The sequence below is a fragment of the Petromyzon marinus genome, chromosome 64, assembly GCF_048934315.1.
Source record: "Petromyzon marinus isolate PM22_M1 ecotype Great Lakes invasive population chromosome 64, UKy_Petmar_22M1.pri1.0, whole genome shotgun sequence".
Taxonomy (NCBI): domain Eukaryota; kingdom Metazoa; phylum Chordata; class Hyperoartia; order Petromyzontiformes; family Petromyzontidae; genus Petromyzon; species Petromyzon marinus.
This window is the reverse complement of record NC_133730.1, coordinates 7,834,826-7,852,382: the sequence shown is the minus strand read 5'-3', so window position 1 is coordinate 7,852,382 and position 17,557 is coordinate 7,834,826. Positions and strand designations below refer to the sequence as shown.

The 17,557-nt window shown below is 56.3% G+C and overlaps 1 protein-coding gene across 9 annotated transcripts in view; it reads right to left on the bottom strand.

Annotated features, from left to right (window-relative positions):
- Positions 1-17,557, bottom strand: part of LOC116956244 (long-chain-fatty-acid--CoA ligase 4-like) — a 98,987-nt gene that overhangs the window by 10,426 nt on the left and 71,004 nt on the right. For all 9 annotated transcript variants that reach the window (XM_076054130.1, XM_076054125.1, XM_076054124.1 and 6 more), the window contains 7 exons: positions 15,309-15,486; positions 14,652-14,761; positions 9,986-10,172; positions 7,860-8,010; positions 5,124-5,247; positions 2,001-2,072; positions 1,148-1,287 (listed from right to left, as the gene is read on the bottom strand). In XM_076054130.1, coding sequence (XP_075910245.1) covers positions 1,148-1,287; positions 2,001-2,072; positions 5,124-5,247; positions 7,860-8,010; positions 9,986-10,172; positions 14,652-14,761; positions 15,309-15,486 — 962 coding nt within the window. The remainder of the gene's footprint in view (positions 1-1,147; positions 1,288-2,000; positions 2,073-5,123; positions 5,248-7,859; positions 8,011-9,985; positions 10,173-14,651; positions 14,762-15,308; positions 15,487-17,557) is intronic.

The following is a 17,557-nucleotide window of genomic DNA, read 5'->3' as shown; positions in this document are numbered from 1 at the left end:
TCTACGGGTCTCTGTGAGTCTATGGGTTCTTTGTGTGAGTTTACAGATCTCTGCGAGTCTATGGGTCTTTGTGTGAGTCTGCGTGAGTCTGTCGGTCTCGGTGTAAGTCTATATATCTCGATGTGGGTATATGTGTGAGTCTGTGGGTTTCTGTGCGAGTCTGTGGGTCTCTGTGAGTCTACGTGTATTTGTGCGAGTCTGTGGGTCTTAGTGTAAGTCTATATGCCTCGATGTGGGTATATGTGCGAGTCTGTGGGTTTCTGTGTGAGTCTGTAGGTCTCTGTGAGTCTACGTGTTATTACGTGAGTCTGTGGGTGTCAGTGTAAGTCTATATGTCTCGATGTGGGTATATGTGTGAGTCTGTGGGTTTCTGTGCGAGTCTGTGGGTCTCTGTGAGTCTACGTGTATTTGTGCGAGTCTGTGGGTCTTAGTGTAAGTCTATATGCCTCGATGTGGGTATATGTGCGAGTCTGTGGGTTTCTGTGCGAGTCTGTAGGTCTCTGTGAGTTTACGTGTTATTGTGTGAGTCTGTGGGTGTCAGTGTAAGTCTATATGTCTCGAGGTGGGTATCTGTGTGAGTGTGGGTCTCTGCGAGTATGTGGGTCTGTGTGAGTATGTGGGTCTCTGTGTGAGTCCATCAGTCTGTGTGTGAGTATATGTGTCTCTATGAGTCTATGGGTCTATGGGTCTCTGTGCAAATTTGGGTCTTTGTGCAAGTCTATGGGTCTCTGTGCAAGTTATTGGCCTGTACCAACTCACTAGTTGCAGAGGGGGGCGTTACAGCTCTTGCTGACCTGGTCCAGCTTGTAGTTATCCCCCCCACCACCACTCAATCACCCCCCCCCCCCCCCATGGGGCTGTACCAACTCACCAGTTGCAGAGGGGGGCGTCGTAGCCCTTGCTGACCTGGTCCAGCTTGTAGTTATCCCTCCCCCTATGGGGCTGTACCAACTCACCAGTTGCAGAGGGGGGCGTCGTAGCCCTTGCTGACCTGGTCCAGCTCGTAGTTATCCCCCTCCCACGGGGCTGTACCAACTCACCAGTTGCAGAGGGGGGCGTCGTAGCCCTTGCTGACCTGGTCCAGCTTGTAGTTATCCCCCCCACCACGACTCAATCACCCCCCCCCCATGGGACTGTACCAACTCACCAGTTGCAGAGGGGGGCGTCGTAGCCCTTGCTGACCTGGTCCAGCTTGTAGTTGTACGCGAGTTTGAAGAGGGCCCGCTGGGGTGCGCTCATGCCCTGCACACGTGCCAGCACCGACTTGTGGATGCGGTCCAGGATCTCCTGGCAGGGCAGACGCAGAGGGCATTGCATTATAATGCGGTGTGTTACAGGGCAGTGTGTTGTAATGAAACGCAATAGTGTATTACCACCCATCGCAAATGTTGCATTACCCACCCACTCACCCGTTCGCTAAAACAGCCCGCTCACTCGTTCACTCAATCACTGAGCCACTCACCCACCCGCCCGCTCACTCACCCACATGCTCACCAAGCCACTCGTTCACTTACCCACCCACTCATTCATTCATTCACCGACCTACTCACTCATCTATCCGCTCACTCACTCACTCACCCGCTCACTCACCCACCTCACCCGTTCAATCACTTAACCACTCACTCACCCACCCATTTACTCACCCACCCATTTACTCACCCACCCATTCACTCACCCACCCACTCACTCATTCACTCATTCACTCACCCACCCATTCACTCATTCACTCACCCACCCATTCACTCACTCACCCACCCGCTCACGCACCCACCTCACCCGTTCAATCACTGAACCACTCACCCACCCACCCATTGACTCAACCACCAAATCACTGGTGCACTCACCCACCTGCTCACTCACTCATTCACTCACCCACCCCCTCACCCACTCGCTCACTCATTCACTCACCCACTCGCTCACTCATTCACTCACCCACGCGCTCACCCACTCGCTCATTCACTCACCCACCCACCCATTCACTCACCCACCCACCCACTCACCGGGACAGCTGCCATGAGTGTGGGTCTCAGGACACTGACATCGCCCTTGCTTCCCTTCTTAATCTTGCTCGACTGTGACACAAACACGTCAACACGTGAACACACAGACATGTGAACACACAGACACGTGGACACCCAAACACGTGGACAAACAGACACGTGAACACACAGACACGTGAACACACAGACACGTGGACAAACAGACACGTGAACACACAGACACGTGAACACACAAGACACGTGGACAAACAGACACGTGAACACACAGACACGTGAACACACAGACACGTGGACGCCCAAACACGTGGACAAACACACGTGAACACACAAACACGTGAACACGCAAACACAGACACGCTAACACAAGGAACGCAAACACAGACACGCTAACACACAGACACGTGTACAGACAAAAAGCACGTGCTATGCCAATACATAAACACACACAGACACGTGACAAGCTCCAATTCACACACACACACACAGCCAACAGTGCAAGTGTGAATTAACCATCTGATTGGAGAGTGTGAGCAGAGATGAACATTCACGACTCTTATGCTTCCGTACTGCTGACGGTGTAGATGCAGAGCGACCGACCACAAAGTCACATCCAGGTGGGTCAAGCCAGACGGATAACCGCGTCAGGAGCAAGCGGGGTAGTAGTGAGTGTATCGTCATCATCGTCGTCGTCATCGTCGTCATCGTCATCATCGTCGTCATCGTCGTCGTCATCGTCATCATCGTCGTCGTCGTCGTCATCGTCGTCGTCATCGTCGTCGTCATCGTCATCATCATCGTCGTCATCGTCGTCGTCATCGCCGTGAGGTCTACTTCGTTATCTGTGGATCGGGGCATTACGTCGTTACACGTCATACTACTAGGGTAGTGATAGAGGTAGTGATAGGGGTAGTGGTAGGGGTAGTGATAGGGGTAGTGATAGGGGTAGTGATAGGGGTAGTGATAGGGGTAGTAGTAGGGGTAGTGATAGGGGTAGTGATAGGGGGTAGTGATAGAGGTAGTGATAGGGGTAGTGGTAGGGGTAGTGATAGGGGTAGTGATAGGGGTAGTGATAGGGGTAGTGATAGGGGGTAGTGATAGCGGTAGTGATAGGGGTAGGGGTTGGGGTAGTGATAGGGGTAGTGATAGGGGGTAGTGATAGGGGGTAGTGATAGGGGTAGTGATAGGGGTAGTAGTAGGGGTAGTGATAGGGGTAGTGATAGGGGGTAGTGATAGGGGGTAGTGATAGGGGTAGTGATAGGGGTAGTGATAGGGGTAGTGATAGGGGTAGTGATAGGGGTAGTGATAGGGGTAGTGATAGGGGTAGCGATAGGGGTAGTGATGGGGGTAGTGATAGGGGGTAGTGATAGGGGGTAGTGATAGGAGTAGTGATAGGGGTAGTGATAGGGGTAGTGATAGGGGTAGTGATAGGGGTTGTGATAGGGGTAGTGATAGGGGTAGGGATAGGGGTAGTGATAGGGGTAGTGATAGGGGTAGCGATAGGGGTAGCGATAGGGGTAGTGATAGGGGTAGTGATAGGGGTAGTGATAGGGGTAGGGATAGGGGTAGTGATAGGGGTAGTGATAGGGGTAGTGATAGGGGTAGTGATAGGGGTAGTGATAGGGGTAGTGATAGGGGTAGTGATAGGGGTAGGGATAGGGGTAGTGATAGGGGTAGTGATAGGGGTAGTGATAGGGGTAGTGATAGGGGTAGTGATAGCGGTAGTGATAGGGGTAGTGATAGCGGTAGTGGTAGGGGTAGTGATAGGGGTAGTGATAGGGGTAGTGATAGCGGTAGTGATAGTGATAGGGGTAGTGATAGGGGTAGTGATAGGGGTAGTGATAGGGGGTCGTAATGGGGTAGGGGTAGTGGTAGGGGGTAGTGGTAGTCTCTTTCTTACGGCTGCTGATGTAGATGTAAAGTAACAAGTACAAAGTCACATTCAGGTGGGTCAAGCCAGATAACCGTGTCAGGAGCAAGCGGAGTAGTAGTGAGTGTATCATCATCATCATCGTCATCATCATCGTCATCATCGTCATCATCATCGTCATCATCGTCGTCATCATCATCATCGTCATCATCGTCGTCATCGTCGTCGTCATCATCATCATCGTCATCATCATCGTCATCATCGTCATCGTCGTCGTCATCGTCGTCGTCATCGTCGTCGCTGTGATGTCTCTCCGTGGAGTGGGCAGCATTGCGACGTTGCACGTGGCGCTGGGGTCTCTGTCCTGGATGACGGCACTCGCCACATTGCTACTGCAGAGAGGTTTCATTTTTTTTTAATTAATTTTCCACGTGTGCATTTGTGAATGAACGAGCGACTGAATGAGTGCTCGTGCAAGTGAATGAGTGGCTGAATGAGTGGCTGAATGAGTGCTCGGGCAAGCGAATTACTAAATTAATGATTGATTGAACTAGCGACCGGGTCAGAGAGCGTGTGCGGGGAGGAGTATCCGATTATTACGCGAGTGAATGAGTGAGTGAATGAGTGAGTGAATGACTGAATGAATGAGTGACTGAATGAGTGAGCGAGCGACCTGGTCGGATAGCGTGTGCGGGGGGATGAGTATTCAGTTAACATGCGAATGAGTGAATGACTCAATGAATGAGTGACTGAGTGAATGAGTGAGTGAATGACTCAATGAATGAGTGAATGAGTGACTGAATGAGTGAGCAAGCGACCTTTCAGTTTCAGTTTGATTTATTTTGGTATAGCCCTGTGAGCCATTCGGCTCTTGAATCGGGTGCAACCACAACAAACAAAAAAAAAACTAAAACACGAACAATTAAAACATCTTAAAGTGACTTTGTGTGACTGTGCAAACAGAAAATCCATGAAAAAAGAAAACAGCAAAATATTCCTGAAATAGCACCGTACACCAACGCTGTGTGCAAAAATCCCAGTGGGATGCAAGTCAAACAACAACAACAACAACCACCACAACCACAAGAAAACTTAGATTAAGGCCATCAGTCTAACTCCGTACTACAACAAAAGTAGTACCTGGTCGGACAGCGTGAGCGGGGGGGGATGAGTATTCAGTTAACATGCGAGTGAGTGAATGACTCAATGAATGAGCGACTGAGTGAATGAGTGACTGAATGAGTGAGCGAGCGGACCTGGTCGGACAGCGTGAGCGGGGAGGAGTATCCGATGGGGCAGCCGTAGCAGAGGCAAGAGAGTTCCGCGCTCAGCTCCAGGACATGTGCCAGCGGCAGGTATCCGATGTAGATGTCGTCCGGCCTGGTCCCGCACAAGGAGCCCACGACCATACTGTCACTCACTCACTCACCTACACACTCACCCATACTGTCACTGACTCACCCATACACTCTCTCACTCACTCACTCACCTACACACTCACCCATACTGTCACTCACTCACCCATACACTCTCTCACTCACTCACCTACACACTCACCCATACTGTCACTGACTCACCCATACACTCTCTCACTCACTCACTCACCTACACACTCACCCATACTGTCACTCACTCACCCATACACTCTCTCACTCACTCACCTACACACTCACCCATACTGTCACTGACTCACCCATACACTCTCTCTCACACTCACTCACCTACACACTCACCCATACTGTCACTCACCCATACACTCACTCACTCACCTACACACTCACCCATACTGTCACTGACTCACCCATACACTCTCTCTCACACTCCCGTACTCACACACACACTCACTCACTTACACACACACACTCACTTTATCACTCACCCATACACTCTCTCTCGCACTCACTCACTCACCTACACACTCACCCATACTGTCACTCAATCACCCATAATCTCTCTCTCACACTCACTCACACACACACTTACACACTCACTTACACACACACTCACTTTGTCACTTACCCACTCACCTACACACTCACTCACCCATACTGTCACTCACTCACCCATACACTCTCTCTCACACTCCCCACTCACTTACACACACACTTACACACTCACACTCACTTTGTCACTTACCCACTCACTCACCCATACTGTCACTCACCCATACACTCTCTCACTCACTCACTCACCTACACACTCACCCATACTGTCACTCACTCACCCATACACTCTCTCACTCACTCACCTACACACTCACCCATACTGTCACTCACTCACCCATACACTCTCTCTCACACTCCCTCACTCACTTACACACACACTTACACACACTCACTCACTTTGTCACTCACCCACTCACCTACACAGTCACTCACCCATACTGTCACTCACTCACCCATACACTCTCTCTCACACTCCCTCACTCACTTACACACTCACTCACTTACACTCACTCACTTTGTCACTCACCCATACACTCTCTCTCGCACTCACTCACTCACTCACCTACACAGTCACTCACCCATACTGACACTCAATCACCCATACACTCTCTCACTCACTCACCTACACACTCACTCACCTAAACACTCACTCACCTAAACACTCACTCTGTCACTCACCCATACTCTCTCTCACTTGCTCTCACTCACCTACACAGTCACTCACCTACACATTCTCTCTCTCTCGTACTCTCTCTCACTCACTCTCACTCGCTCTCACTCACTCGCTTACTCACTCTCACACTCACTCACCTACACACTCACTCACTCACCTACACACTCACTCATCTACACACTAACTCACCCATACTCTCCCTCACTCTTTTACCTAGACACTTACCCATACTGTCACTCACTCACACTCCCTCACTCACTTACACACACACTCACTTGCTCACTCTCACTCACCTACACACTCACTCACCTACACACTCACTCACTCACCTACACACTCACTCACCCATACTCTCTCTCACTCGCTCACTCACTCACTCACCTACACAGTCACTCACCCATACTCTCTCTCACTCACTCACCCACTTACACACACACACACTCACCCACTTACACACACACACTCACCCACTCACTCACCTACACACTCACTCACCCACTTACACACACACACTCACCCACTTACACGCACAAAAGATAAAGATCCCCCACATAGCCTTAACAGACTGTAGGGGCAAGTGCTGTTAGCGAGCACCTATGAAGGCCGGAACAGTACACGAGGGGGTGGGTGGCCAGCACCACGCCCGACCGCCTTTGTCTCCCTAGTGGCAATGTTTACACACCGCACCAGGTACTCATTTGAGGCTGAGTCGACCTAGAGGAGGCCCGGGACCAGTTCAGATAATCGTCACTGGTGTTGGCCGTGAGCGGGAATCGAACCCGGGTGGCCAGGTTCATAGCGCAGCGCGCTAACCGCTACACTATCGCTCCCCACACACACACTCACTCACCTACACACTCACTCACTCACACACACACTCACCCACTTACACACTCACCTACACACCCACACACACACTCACTCACTTACACACTCACTCTGTCACTCATCCACACTCTCTCTCACTCACCCACACTCTCTCTCACTCACCCACATTCTCTCACTCACCCACACTCTCTCTCACTTACTTGCTCACTCTCACACTCACTCACTCACCTACACACACACTCACTCACCTACACACACACTCACCCATACTCTCTCACTCACTCACTCACCTACACACTCACTCTGTCACTCACCCACACTCTCTCTCACTCACCCACACTCTCTCTCACTTACTTGCTCACTCTCACTTACTTGCTCACTCTCACACTCACTCACTCACCTACACACACACTCACTCACCTACACACACACTCACCCATACTCTCTCACTCACTCTCACACTCACTCACTCACACACTCACTCTCTCACTCACCCACACACTCACTCTGTCACTCACCCACACTCTCACCAGACCCCCACTCACCCCAGGTCGGGGATCTTCTCGCACTGCCCGGACATGCCAGCGATGAGGTTGGCGTGTGACATCATCACTCCCTTGGGCATCCCCGTGGAGCCGCTCGTGTACATCACCACGGCGAGGTCAGAGGGCACGGGGGGGCAGCGTCGCTCCGCCACTGCCAACAACATCAGCAGCAACATCATCAGCAGCAGCAGCAACATCATCAGCAGGAGCAACATCATCAGCAGGAGTAACATCATCATGGTCGTGGTGGTGGTGGTTGTGGTCGTGGTGGTGGTTGTGGTTGCGGCGGTGGTGGTGGTAGCGGTGGTGGTAGTGGTGGTTGTGGTCGTGGTGGTGGTGGTTGTGGTCGTGGTGGTTGTGGTCGTGGCGGTAGTGGTCGTGGTGGTTGTGGTCGTGGTGGTTGTGGTCGTGGTGGTCGTGGTGGTTGTGGTCGTGGTGGTGGTGGTCGTGGTGGTTGTGGTCGTGGTGGTTGTGGTCGTGGTGGTTGTGGTCGTGGTGGTCGTGGTGGTCGTGGTGGTTGTGGTCGTGGTGGTGGTGGTCGTGGTGGTTGTGGTCGTGGTGGTTGTGGTCGTGGTGGTTGTGGTCGTGGTGGTTGTGGTCGTGGTGGTTGTGGTCGTGGTGGTCGTGGTGGTAGCGGTGGTGGTAGCGGTCGTGGTGGTTGTGGTGGTTGTGGTGGTTGTGGTCGTGGTGGTTGTGGTCGTGGTGGTAGCGGTCGTGGTGGTAGTGGTCGTGGTGGTTGTGGTGGTTGTGGTCGTGGTGGTAGCGGTGGTGGTAGCGGTCGTGGTGGTTGTGGTGGTTGTGGTGGTTGTGGTCGTGGTGGTTGTGGTCGTGGTGGTCGTGGTGGTTGTGGTCGTGGTGGTTGTGGTCGTGGTGGTTGTGGTCGTGGTGGTAGTGGTCGTGGTGGTTGTGGTGGTTGTGGTCGTGGTGGTTGTGGTCGTGGTGGTGGTAGCGGTCGTGGTGGTTGTGGTGGTTGTGGTGGTTGTGGTCGTGGTGGTCGTGGTGGTTGTGGTCGTGGTGGTTGTGGTCGTGGTGGTTGTGGTCGTGGTGGTTGTGGTCGTGGTGGTCGTGGTGGTTGTGGTCGTGGTGGTTGTGGTCGTGGTTGTTGTGGTCGTGGTGGTTGTGGTCGTGGTGGTAGCGGTGGTGGTAGCGGTCGTGGTGGTTGTGGTGGTTGTGGTCGTGGTGGTTGTGGTCGTGGTGGTCGTGGTGGTTGTGGTCGTGGTGGTTGTGGTCGTGGTGGTTGTGGTGGTTGTGGTCGTGGTGGTAGTGGTCGTGGTGGTTGTGGTCGTGGTGGTTGTGGTCGTGGTGGTTGTGGTCGTGGTGGTGGTAGCGGTCGTGGTGGTTGTGGTGGTTGTGGTGGTTGTGGTCGTGGTGGTCGTGGTGGTTGTGGTGGTTGTGGTCGTGGTGGTCGTGGTCGTGGTGGTCGTGGTGGTTGTGGTCGTGGTGGTTGTGGTCGTGGTGGTTGTGGTCGTGGTGGTTGTGGTCGTGGTGGTCGTGGTGGTTGTGGTCGTGGTGGTTGTGGTCGTGGTTGTTGTGGTCGTGGTGGTTGTGGTGGTTGTGGTGGTTGTGGTCGTGGTGGTCGTGGTGGTTGTGGTGGTTGTGGTCGTGGTCGTGGTGGTCGTGGTGGTTGTGGTCGTGGTGGTTGTGGTCGTGGTGGTTGTGGTCGTGGTGGTCGTGGTCGTGGTGGTCGTGGTGGTTGTGGTCGTGGTGGTTGTGGTCGTGGTGGTTGTGGTCGTGGTGGTCGTGGTGGTTGTGGTCGTGGTGGTAGTGGTCGTGGTGGTTGTGGTGGTTGTGGTCGTGGTGGTAGCGGTGGTGGTGGTTGTGATCGTGGTGGTTGTGGTGGTGGTGGTAGCGGTGGTGGTGGTGGTTGTGGTGGTTGTGGTGGTGGTGGTTGTGGTGGTGGTGGTGGTGGTTGTGGTGGTTGTGGTAGCGGTGGTGGTGGTTGTGGTGGTAGCGGTGGTGGTGGTGGTTGTGGTTGTGGTCGTGGTGGTTGTGGTGGTGGTAGCGGTGGTGGTGGTGGTGGTTGTGGTGGTTGTGGTTGTGGTGGTGGTGGTTGTGGTGGTGGTGGTGGTTGTGGTTGTGGTGGTGGTGGTGGTGCTGGCGGTGGCCCAGTCGTTCACGGCGCTCACTCCGTGGGTTCTGCTCCCCCAGCTGCTCCACGTGCTCCAGGCTGAGCAGCGACACCCCAGGGGGTGGGGTGGGGTCCCAGGCCCCGGGCGACGACGGGGGGGCCCCCCCCGCCCCTCCCCTCCGCGCGGGGGGGCGGGCGTCCACGTGGACGATGTGGGTGACACGTGGCATGCGGGACAGCACCCCCTGGGGACACACACGGCGGGGGAGGGGGAGATACGTGGGGGTTAGGGGAGATACGTGGGGGTTAGGGGAGATACGTGGGGGTTAGGGGAGATACGTGGGGGTTAGGGGAGATACGTGGGGGTTAGGGGAGATACGTGGGGGTTAGGGGAGATACGTGGGGGTTAGGGGAGATACGTGGGGGTTAGGGGAGATACGTGGGGGAGATACGTGGGGGTTAGGGGAGATACGTGGGGGTTAGGGGAGATACGTGGGGGTTAGAGGAGACATTGGGGGGAGATACGTGGGGGTTAGGGGAGATACGTGGGGGTTAGGGGAGATATGTGGGGGTTAGGGGAGATACGTGGGGTTAGGGGAGATACGTGGGGGTTAGGGGAGACATTGGGGGGAGATACGTGGGGGTTAGGGGAGATACGTGGGGGTTAGGGGAGATACGTGGGGGAGATACGTGGGGGTTAGGGGAGATACGTGGGGGTTAGGGGAGATACGTGGGGGTTAGGGGAGATACGTGGGGGTTAGGGGAGATACGTGGGGGTTAGGGGAGATACGTGGGGGTTAGGGGAGATACGTGGGGGTTAGGGGAGATACGTGGGGGTTAGGGGAGATACGTGGGGGTTAGGGGAGATACGTGGGGGTTAGGGGAGATACGTGGGGGTTAGGGGAGATACGTGGGGGAGATACGTGGGGGTTAGGGGAGATACGTGGGGGTTAGGGGAGATACGTGGGGGTTAGAGGAGACATTGGGGGGAGATACGTGGGGGTTAGGGGAGATACGTGGGGGTTAGGGGAGATATGTGGGGGTTAGGGGAGATACGTGGGGTTAGGGGAGATACGTGGGGGTTAGGGGAGACATTGGGGGGAGATACGTGGGGGTTAGGGGAGATACGTGGGGGTTAGGGGAGATACGTGGGGGAGATACGTGGGGGTTAGGGGAGATACGTGGGGGTTAGGGGAGATACGTGGGGGTTAGGGGAGATACGTGGGGGTTAGGGGAGATACGTGGGGGTTAGGGGAGATACGTGGGGGTTAGGGGAGATACGTGGGGGTTAGGGGAGATACGTGGGGGTTAGGGGAGATACGTGGGGGTTAGGGGAGATACGTGGGGGTTAGGGGAGATACGTGGGGGTTAGGGGAGATACGTGGGGGAGATACGTGGGGGTTAGGGGAGATACGTGGGGGTTAGGGGAGATACGTGGGGGTTAGAGGAGACATTGGGGGGAGATACGTGGGGGTTAGGGGAGATACGTGGGGGTTAGGGGAGATATGTGGGGGTTAGGGGAGATACGTGGGGTTAGGGGAGATACGTGGGGGTTAGGGGAGACATTGGGGGGAGATACGTGGGGGTTAGGGGAGATACGTGGGGGTTAGGGGAGATACGTGGGGGAGATACGTGGGGGTTAGGGGAGATACGTGGGGGTTAGGGGAGATATGTGGGGGTTAGGGGAGATACGTGGGGGTTAGGGGAGATATGTGGGGGTTAGGGGAGATACGAGGGAGTTAGGGGAGATACGTGGGGGTTAGGGGAGATACGTGGGGGTTAGGGGAGATACGTGGGGGTTAGGGGAGATACGTGGGGGAGATACGTGGGGGTTAGGGGAGATACGTGGGGGTTAGGGGAGACATTGGGGGGAGATACGTGGGGGTTAGGGGAGATACGTGGGGGTTAGGGGAGATACGTGGGGGAGATACGTGGGGGTTAGGGGAGATACGTGGGGGTTAGGGGAGATATGTGGGGGTTAGGGGAGATACGTGGGGGTTAGGGGAGATATGTGGGGGTTAGGGGAGATACGAGGGAGTTAGGGGAGATACGTGGGGGTTAGGGGAGATACGTGGGGGTTAGGGGAGATACGTGGGGGTTAGGGGAGATACGTGGGGGAGATACGTGGGGGTTAGGGGAGATACGTGGGGGTTAGGGGAGACATTGGGGGGAGATACGTGGGGGTTAGGGGAGATACGTGGGGGTTAGGGGAGATACGTGGGGGAGATACGTGGGGGTTAGGGGAGATACGTGGGGGTTAGGGGAGATATGTGGGGGTTAGGGGAGATACGTGGGGGTTAGGGGAGATATGTGGGGGTTAGGGGAGATACGAGGGAGTTAGGGGAGATACGTGGGGGTTAGGGGAGATACGTGGGGGTTAGGGGAGATACGTGGGGGTTAGGGGAGATACGTGGGGGAGATACGTGGGGGTTAGGGGAGATACGTGGGGGTTAGGGGAGATATGTGGGGGTTAGGGGAGATACGAGGGGGTTAGGGGAGATACGTGGGGGTTAGGGGAGATACGTGGGGGTTAGGGGAGATACGGCGGGGGAGGGGGAGATACGTGGGGGTTAGGGGAGATACGAGGGGGTTAGGGGAGATACGTGGGGGTTAGGGGAGATACGAGGGGGTTAGGGGAGATACGTGGGGGTTAGGGGAGATACGTGGGGGTTAGGGGAGATACGTGGGGGTTAGGGGAGATACGTGGGGGTTAGGGGAGATACGTGGGGGTTAGGGGAGACATTGGGGGGAGATACGTGGGGGTTAGGGGAGATACGAGGGGGTTAGGGGAGATACGTGGGGGTTAGGGGTGATACGTGGGGGTTAGGGGAGATACGTGGGGGTTAGGGGAGATACGAGGGGGTTAGGGGAGATGTGTGGGGGTTAGGGGAGACGTTGGGGGGGGAGATACGCGTGGGAGATACGCAGGGAGCCACAGAGCCACAGGACGTTGATGAAGTGGAGGATGTGGAGGAGGCCTGGACTCGCGACACTTCACATCAAACTGGCAATGTCACTCACCGTCTTCTGTTCAACAGCGTATCCCTCAAAAACCCCTCTTAACCATCCTCCCCCCTTCCATATCATCACCCTCACGTACCATCCCCTTCCTCTCTCCTCACCTCACTCCTCTCCCTATCATCACCACCCTCCCTGGCCATCCTCCACCATCATCCCTTCTGCCCATCAGCCAATAATTAGCAGACCATTCACAGTTCTTGTCAAGCGCTTTGGCACAAAAGCGCCGTGTGTAAAATCCGAGATAAGATAAGGATATTGAAGAGGTCTAAAGAAGTGGAAGACACTGAGGAAGAGTGGGAGTGGGAGGAGGAGTGGGAGGAGTGGAAGGACGAGGAGGAGGTGGAGGAGTGGGAGGAGTGGAAGGAGTAGTGGGAGGAGGAGTGGGAGGAGTAGGAGGAGTGGAAGGAGGAGTGGGAGGAGTGGAAGGAGGAGGAGTGGAAGGAGGAGTGGGAGGAGGAGGAGTGGAAGGAAGAGGAGTGAGAGGAGGAGGAGTAGAAGGAGGAGTGGGAGGAGTGGAAGGAGGAGGAGGTGGAGGAGTGGGAGGAGGAGGAGGTGGAGGAGTAGAAGGAGTGCAAGGAGGAGTGGGAGGAGGAGTGGGAGGAGGAGTGGGAGGAGGAGGAGTGGGAGGAGGAGTGGTAGGAGGAGTGGGAGGAGGAGTGGGAGGAGGAGTGGTAGGAGGAGGAAGAGGAGTGGAAGGAGTGGGAGGAGTGGTAGGAGGAGTGGTAGGAGGAGGAGTGGTAGGAGGAGTGGAAGGAGGAGGAGTGGAAGGAGGAGGAGTGGAAGGAGGAGTGGAAGGAGGAGTGGGAGGAGTGGAAGGAGGAGGAGTGGAAGGAGGAGTGGAAGGAGGAGTGGGAGGAGTGGGAGGAGGAGTGGAAGGAGGAGTGGAAGGAGGAGTGGAAGGAGGAGTGGAAGGAGTAGGAGGAGTGGAAGGAGGAGTGGAAGGAGGAGTGGAAGGAGTGGAAGGAGTGGTAGAAGGAGTGGTAGGAGGAGTGGTAGGAGGAGTGGTAGGAGGAGTGGAAGGAGTGGAAGGAGGAGTGGTAGGAAGAGTGGAAGGAGTGGAAGGAGTGGTAGGAGGAGTGGTAGGAGGAGTGGAAGGAGTGGTGGTAGGAGGAGTGGAAGGAGTAGGAGGAGTGGAAGGAGTAGGAGGAGTGGAAGGAGCAGTGGAAGGAGGAGTGGAAGGAGTGGTAGGAGGAGTGGAAGGAGTGGTAGTTGGAGTGGAAGGAGTGCTAGGAGGAGTGGTAGGAGTGGAAGGAGGAGTGGAAGGAGTGGGAGGAGTGGAAGGAGGAGTGGAAGGAGGACTGGAAGGAGGAGTGGAAGGAGTGGTAGGAGGAGTGGTAGGAGGAGTGGGAGGAGGAGTGGGAGGAGGAGTGGGAGGAGGAAGAGTGGGAGGAGGAGTGGAAGGAGTGAGAGGAGTGGTAGGAGGAGTGGAAGGAGGAGTGGAAGGAGGAGTGGTAGGAGGAGGAAGAGGAGTGGAAGGAGTGGAAGGAGGAGTGGAAGGAGTGGTAGGAGGAGTGGAAGGAGTGGTAGGAGGAGTGGTAGGAGTGGAAGGAGGAGTGGAAGGAGTGGGAGGAGTGGAAGGAGGAGTGGAAGGAGTGGAAGGAGTGGAAGGAAGAGTGGGAGGAGGAGTGGGAGGAGGAGTGGAAGGAGTGGGAGGAGTGGGAGGAGGAGTGGTAGGAGGAGGAGTGGAAGGATGAGCTCCTCACCTTGAGAGTTTTCCCCAGCAGCTCACAGCTGGTGATCACCATGGTGACCTCCGACTCGTTGAGACCGTGAACCACGGCGTCCGTGCCCAGCGTGGAGTAGAGCGTCACAACTGGAGGAGACACCCCGCGTCACACCCCACACGTCACACCCCACACGTCACACCCCACACGTCTCACCCCATGTCACACCCCACACGTCACACCCCACACGTCACACCCCACACGTCTCACACCCCGCGTCACACCCCACACGTCACACCCCGTTTCACACCCCACACGTCTCACACCTCACACCCCACACGTCACACCCACGTCACACCCCCACACGTCACACCCCGCGTCACACCCCACACGTCTCACACCACACCCCTCACACCCCACACCCCTCACACCCCACACCCCTCACACCCCTCACATCACACACCCCACGTCACACACCCCTCACGTCAACACACCACACGTCACACACCCCACGCGTCTCACACCCCTCACACCCCACACGTCTCACCCCACACACACCCCACCCCTCACACCCCACACGTCACACACACCACACGTCTCACACCCCACACGTCTCACACCCCACCTCACACCCCACACACCCACACCCCACGTGCGGTGTGCACGCCGCCGGTTGCTATGCCGCGGCTTGCACACCGGGGAAGTTGTACTTGAAGCAGGCCTGTGCGACGAGCATCCACTCGGCCCGCGTCTCGCAGAAGAGCGCCACGGGGCGCCGGGCCTCGTGGCCCAGCGCCACCAGGCCCCGGCCAAAGTTCTCGGCGCGCGTGTCCAGCTCACGGAACGACATCCAGCGGTAGTCACCCAGAATCACCTGGGGGGGGGGGGGGGGGGGGGAGACACCAACGTCACCACCGTCACCACCGTCACCACCGTCACCACCGTCACCACCGTCACCATGGTCACTACAGACACCAACGTCACCACCGTCACCACCGTCACCACCGTCACCACCGTCACCACCGTCACTACAGACACCAACGTCACCACCGTCACCACCGTCACCAACGTCACCACCGTCACCACGGTCACTACAGACACCAACGTCACCACCGTCACCACGGTCGCTACAGTCACCACAGTCATCACCGTCACCACCGTCACCAACGTCACCACCGTCACCCCCGTCGCTACAGTCACCACGATCTCTACAGTCACCACCGTCACCACCGTCACCACGGTCGCTACAGTCACCACCGTCACCACCGTCACCACGGTCGCTACAGTCACCACCGTCACCACCGTCACCACGGTCGCTACAGTCACCACCGTCACCACGGTTGCAACGGTCACCACCGTCACCACCGTCACCACCGTCACCACGGTCGCTACAGTCACCACCATCACCACCGTCACCACGGTTACAACGGTCACCACCGTCACCACCGTCACCACGGTTGCAACGGTCACCACGGTTGCTAGTCACCGCAGTCACCACTGTCGCCACCGTCACCACGATCGCTACAGTCACCACAGTCGATACAGTCACCAACGTCACCACCATCACCACCGTCACCATGGTTGCAATGGTCACCACCGTCGCCATGGTTGCCACAGTCACCACCGTCACCACGATTTCCACGATCACCACCGTCACCACGATTTCCACGATCACCACCGTCACCACGGTCACCACCGTCGCCACTTCATTCACCAACACCATCACCACCACCACCAATCGCTCTCAGAGAGACAGAGGGAGGCGAGGACGATCCGTAGACGCGGGGAAATCACAGCGACAAGCGAGAAGGAAGCAGCCAGAGCCCAATAATTGCCCAAGCTCTGGCGTCCTCTCCGCTCCCTTCCGTGGGCGCCAACGAGGAGCCACAACCCTCGCTGAAAGCCGTTCACATCCGCAAGGGGATAGAGCGTTGCCCCCTTGCACACGGGGGGGTCTCTTTTCCCTGGGCGCTCCGGTTTCCTCCCGCCGGTGCAAAAACTCTCATCGCCGGCCGCCTCAAAACACCTTCATGCCCAGAGCATCTTAGCCGCCCGGCGCTCCGCCCATTGTTGCGAGCGTCGCTGCTCCGCCTCCGACTGCCCAGCAGCGTCCTTCACGAGCCTCCACCACAGAGGCCGATCTTGACACCGCTGGTACCAGTCGTCGGCAAGTCCACTCAGCTCCACGTCCTCCCGTACCGCATCAGCTCCACCTCTTTTCATGGCCGTTTAGCCCCCTCTATGCGGCCAAACAGAAGTTGCTTGGGGGCACGCGGTGGCTGGGCATGCGGGCTACATGACCCAGCCAACGCAGCCTTGCCTGCCGGAGGAGCTCACCGATGGGACCTTGCCCAGATCTTTACAAGATTTGTGAGCTCACACAATCCAGCCTGGTTAAACCCAGGATGGATCGTGGGCAGGCCAGCCTAAATGTTTCTAACCGGCGAAGATGTTCCATTAGAGGGCTCCACGTTTCGCAAGCGTAGAGAATGGAGGGAATGACCGTGGCCGAGAAGACCTGAAGCTTAGTGCGGAGCGACAGACCAGGTAGCTTCCACACAGCGTTACGCAACCGATAAAAATATATTGCCGCTCGACTGATTCGGAGCGAGACCTCTGCTGTTAAACTGGAGCCAGTCATAAGCACACTACCCAGGCATAGGAAACTCTCCACTCTCTCCACAACTGCTCCATCACCACCAAAACAAAGAGACAAAGGTCCCCCGTATAGCCTCAGCAGACTGTTGGGGCAAGTGCCGTTAGCGATCACCTATGAAGGCCGACACGGCACACGAAGGGGTGGGTTGCCAACACCACGCCCGGCCGCCTTTGTCTCCCCAATGGCGATGTTTATGCATCGCACCAGGTACTCATTTGAGGCCGAGTCGACCTGGGAGAGGCCCGGGACCGGTCCAGATAATCGTCCCTGGTGTTGGCCGTGAGCA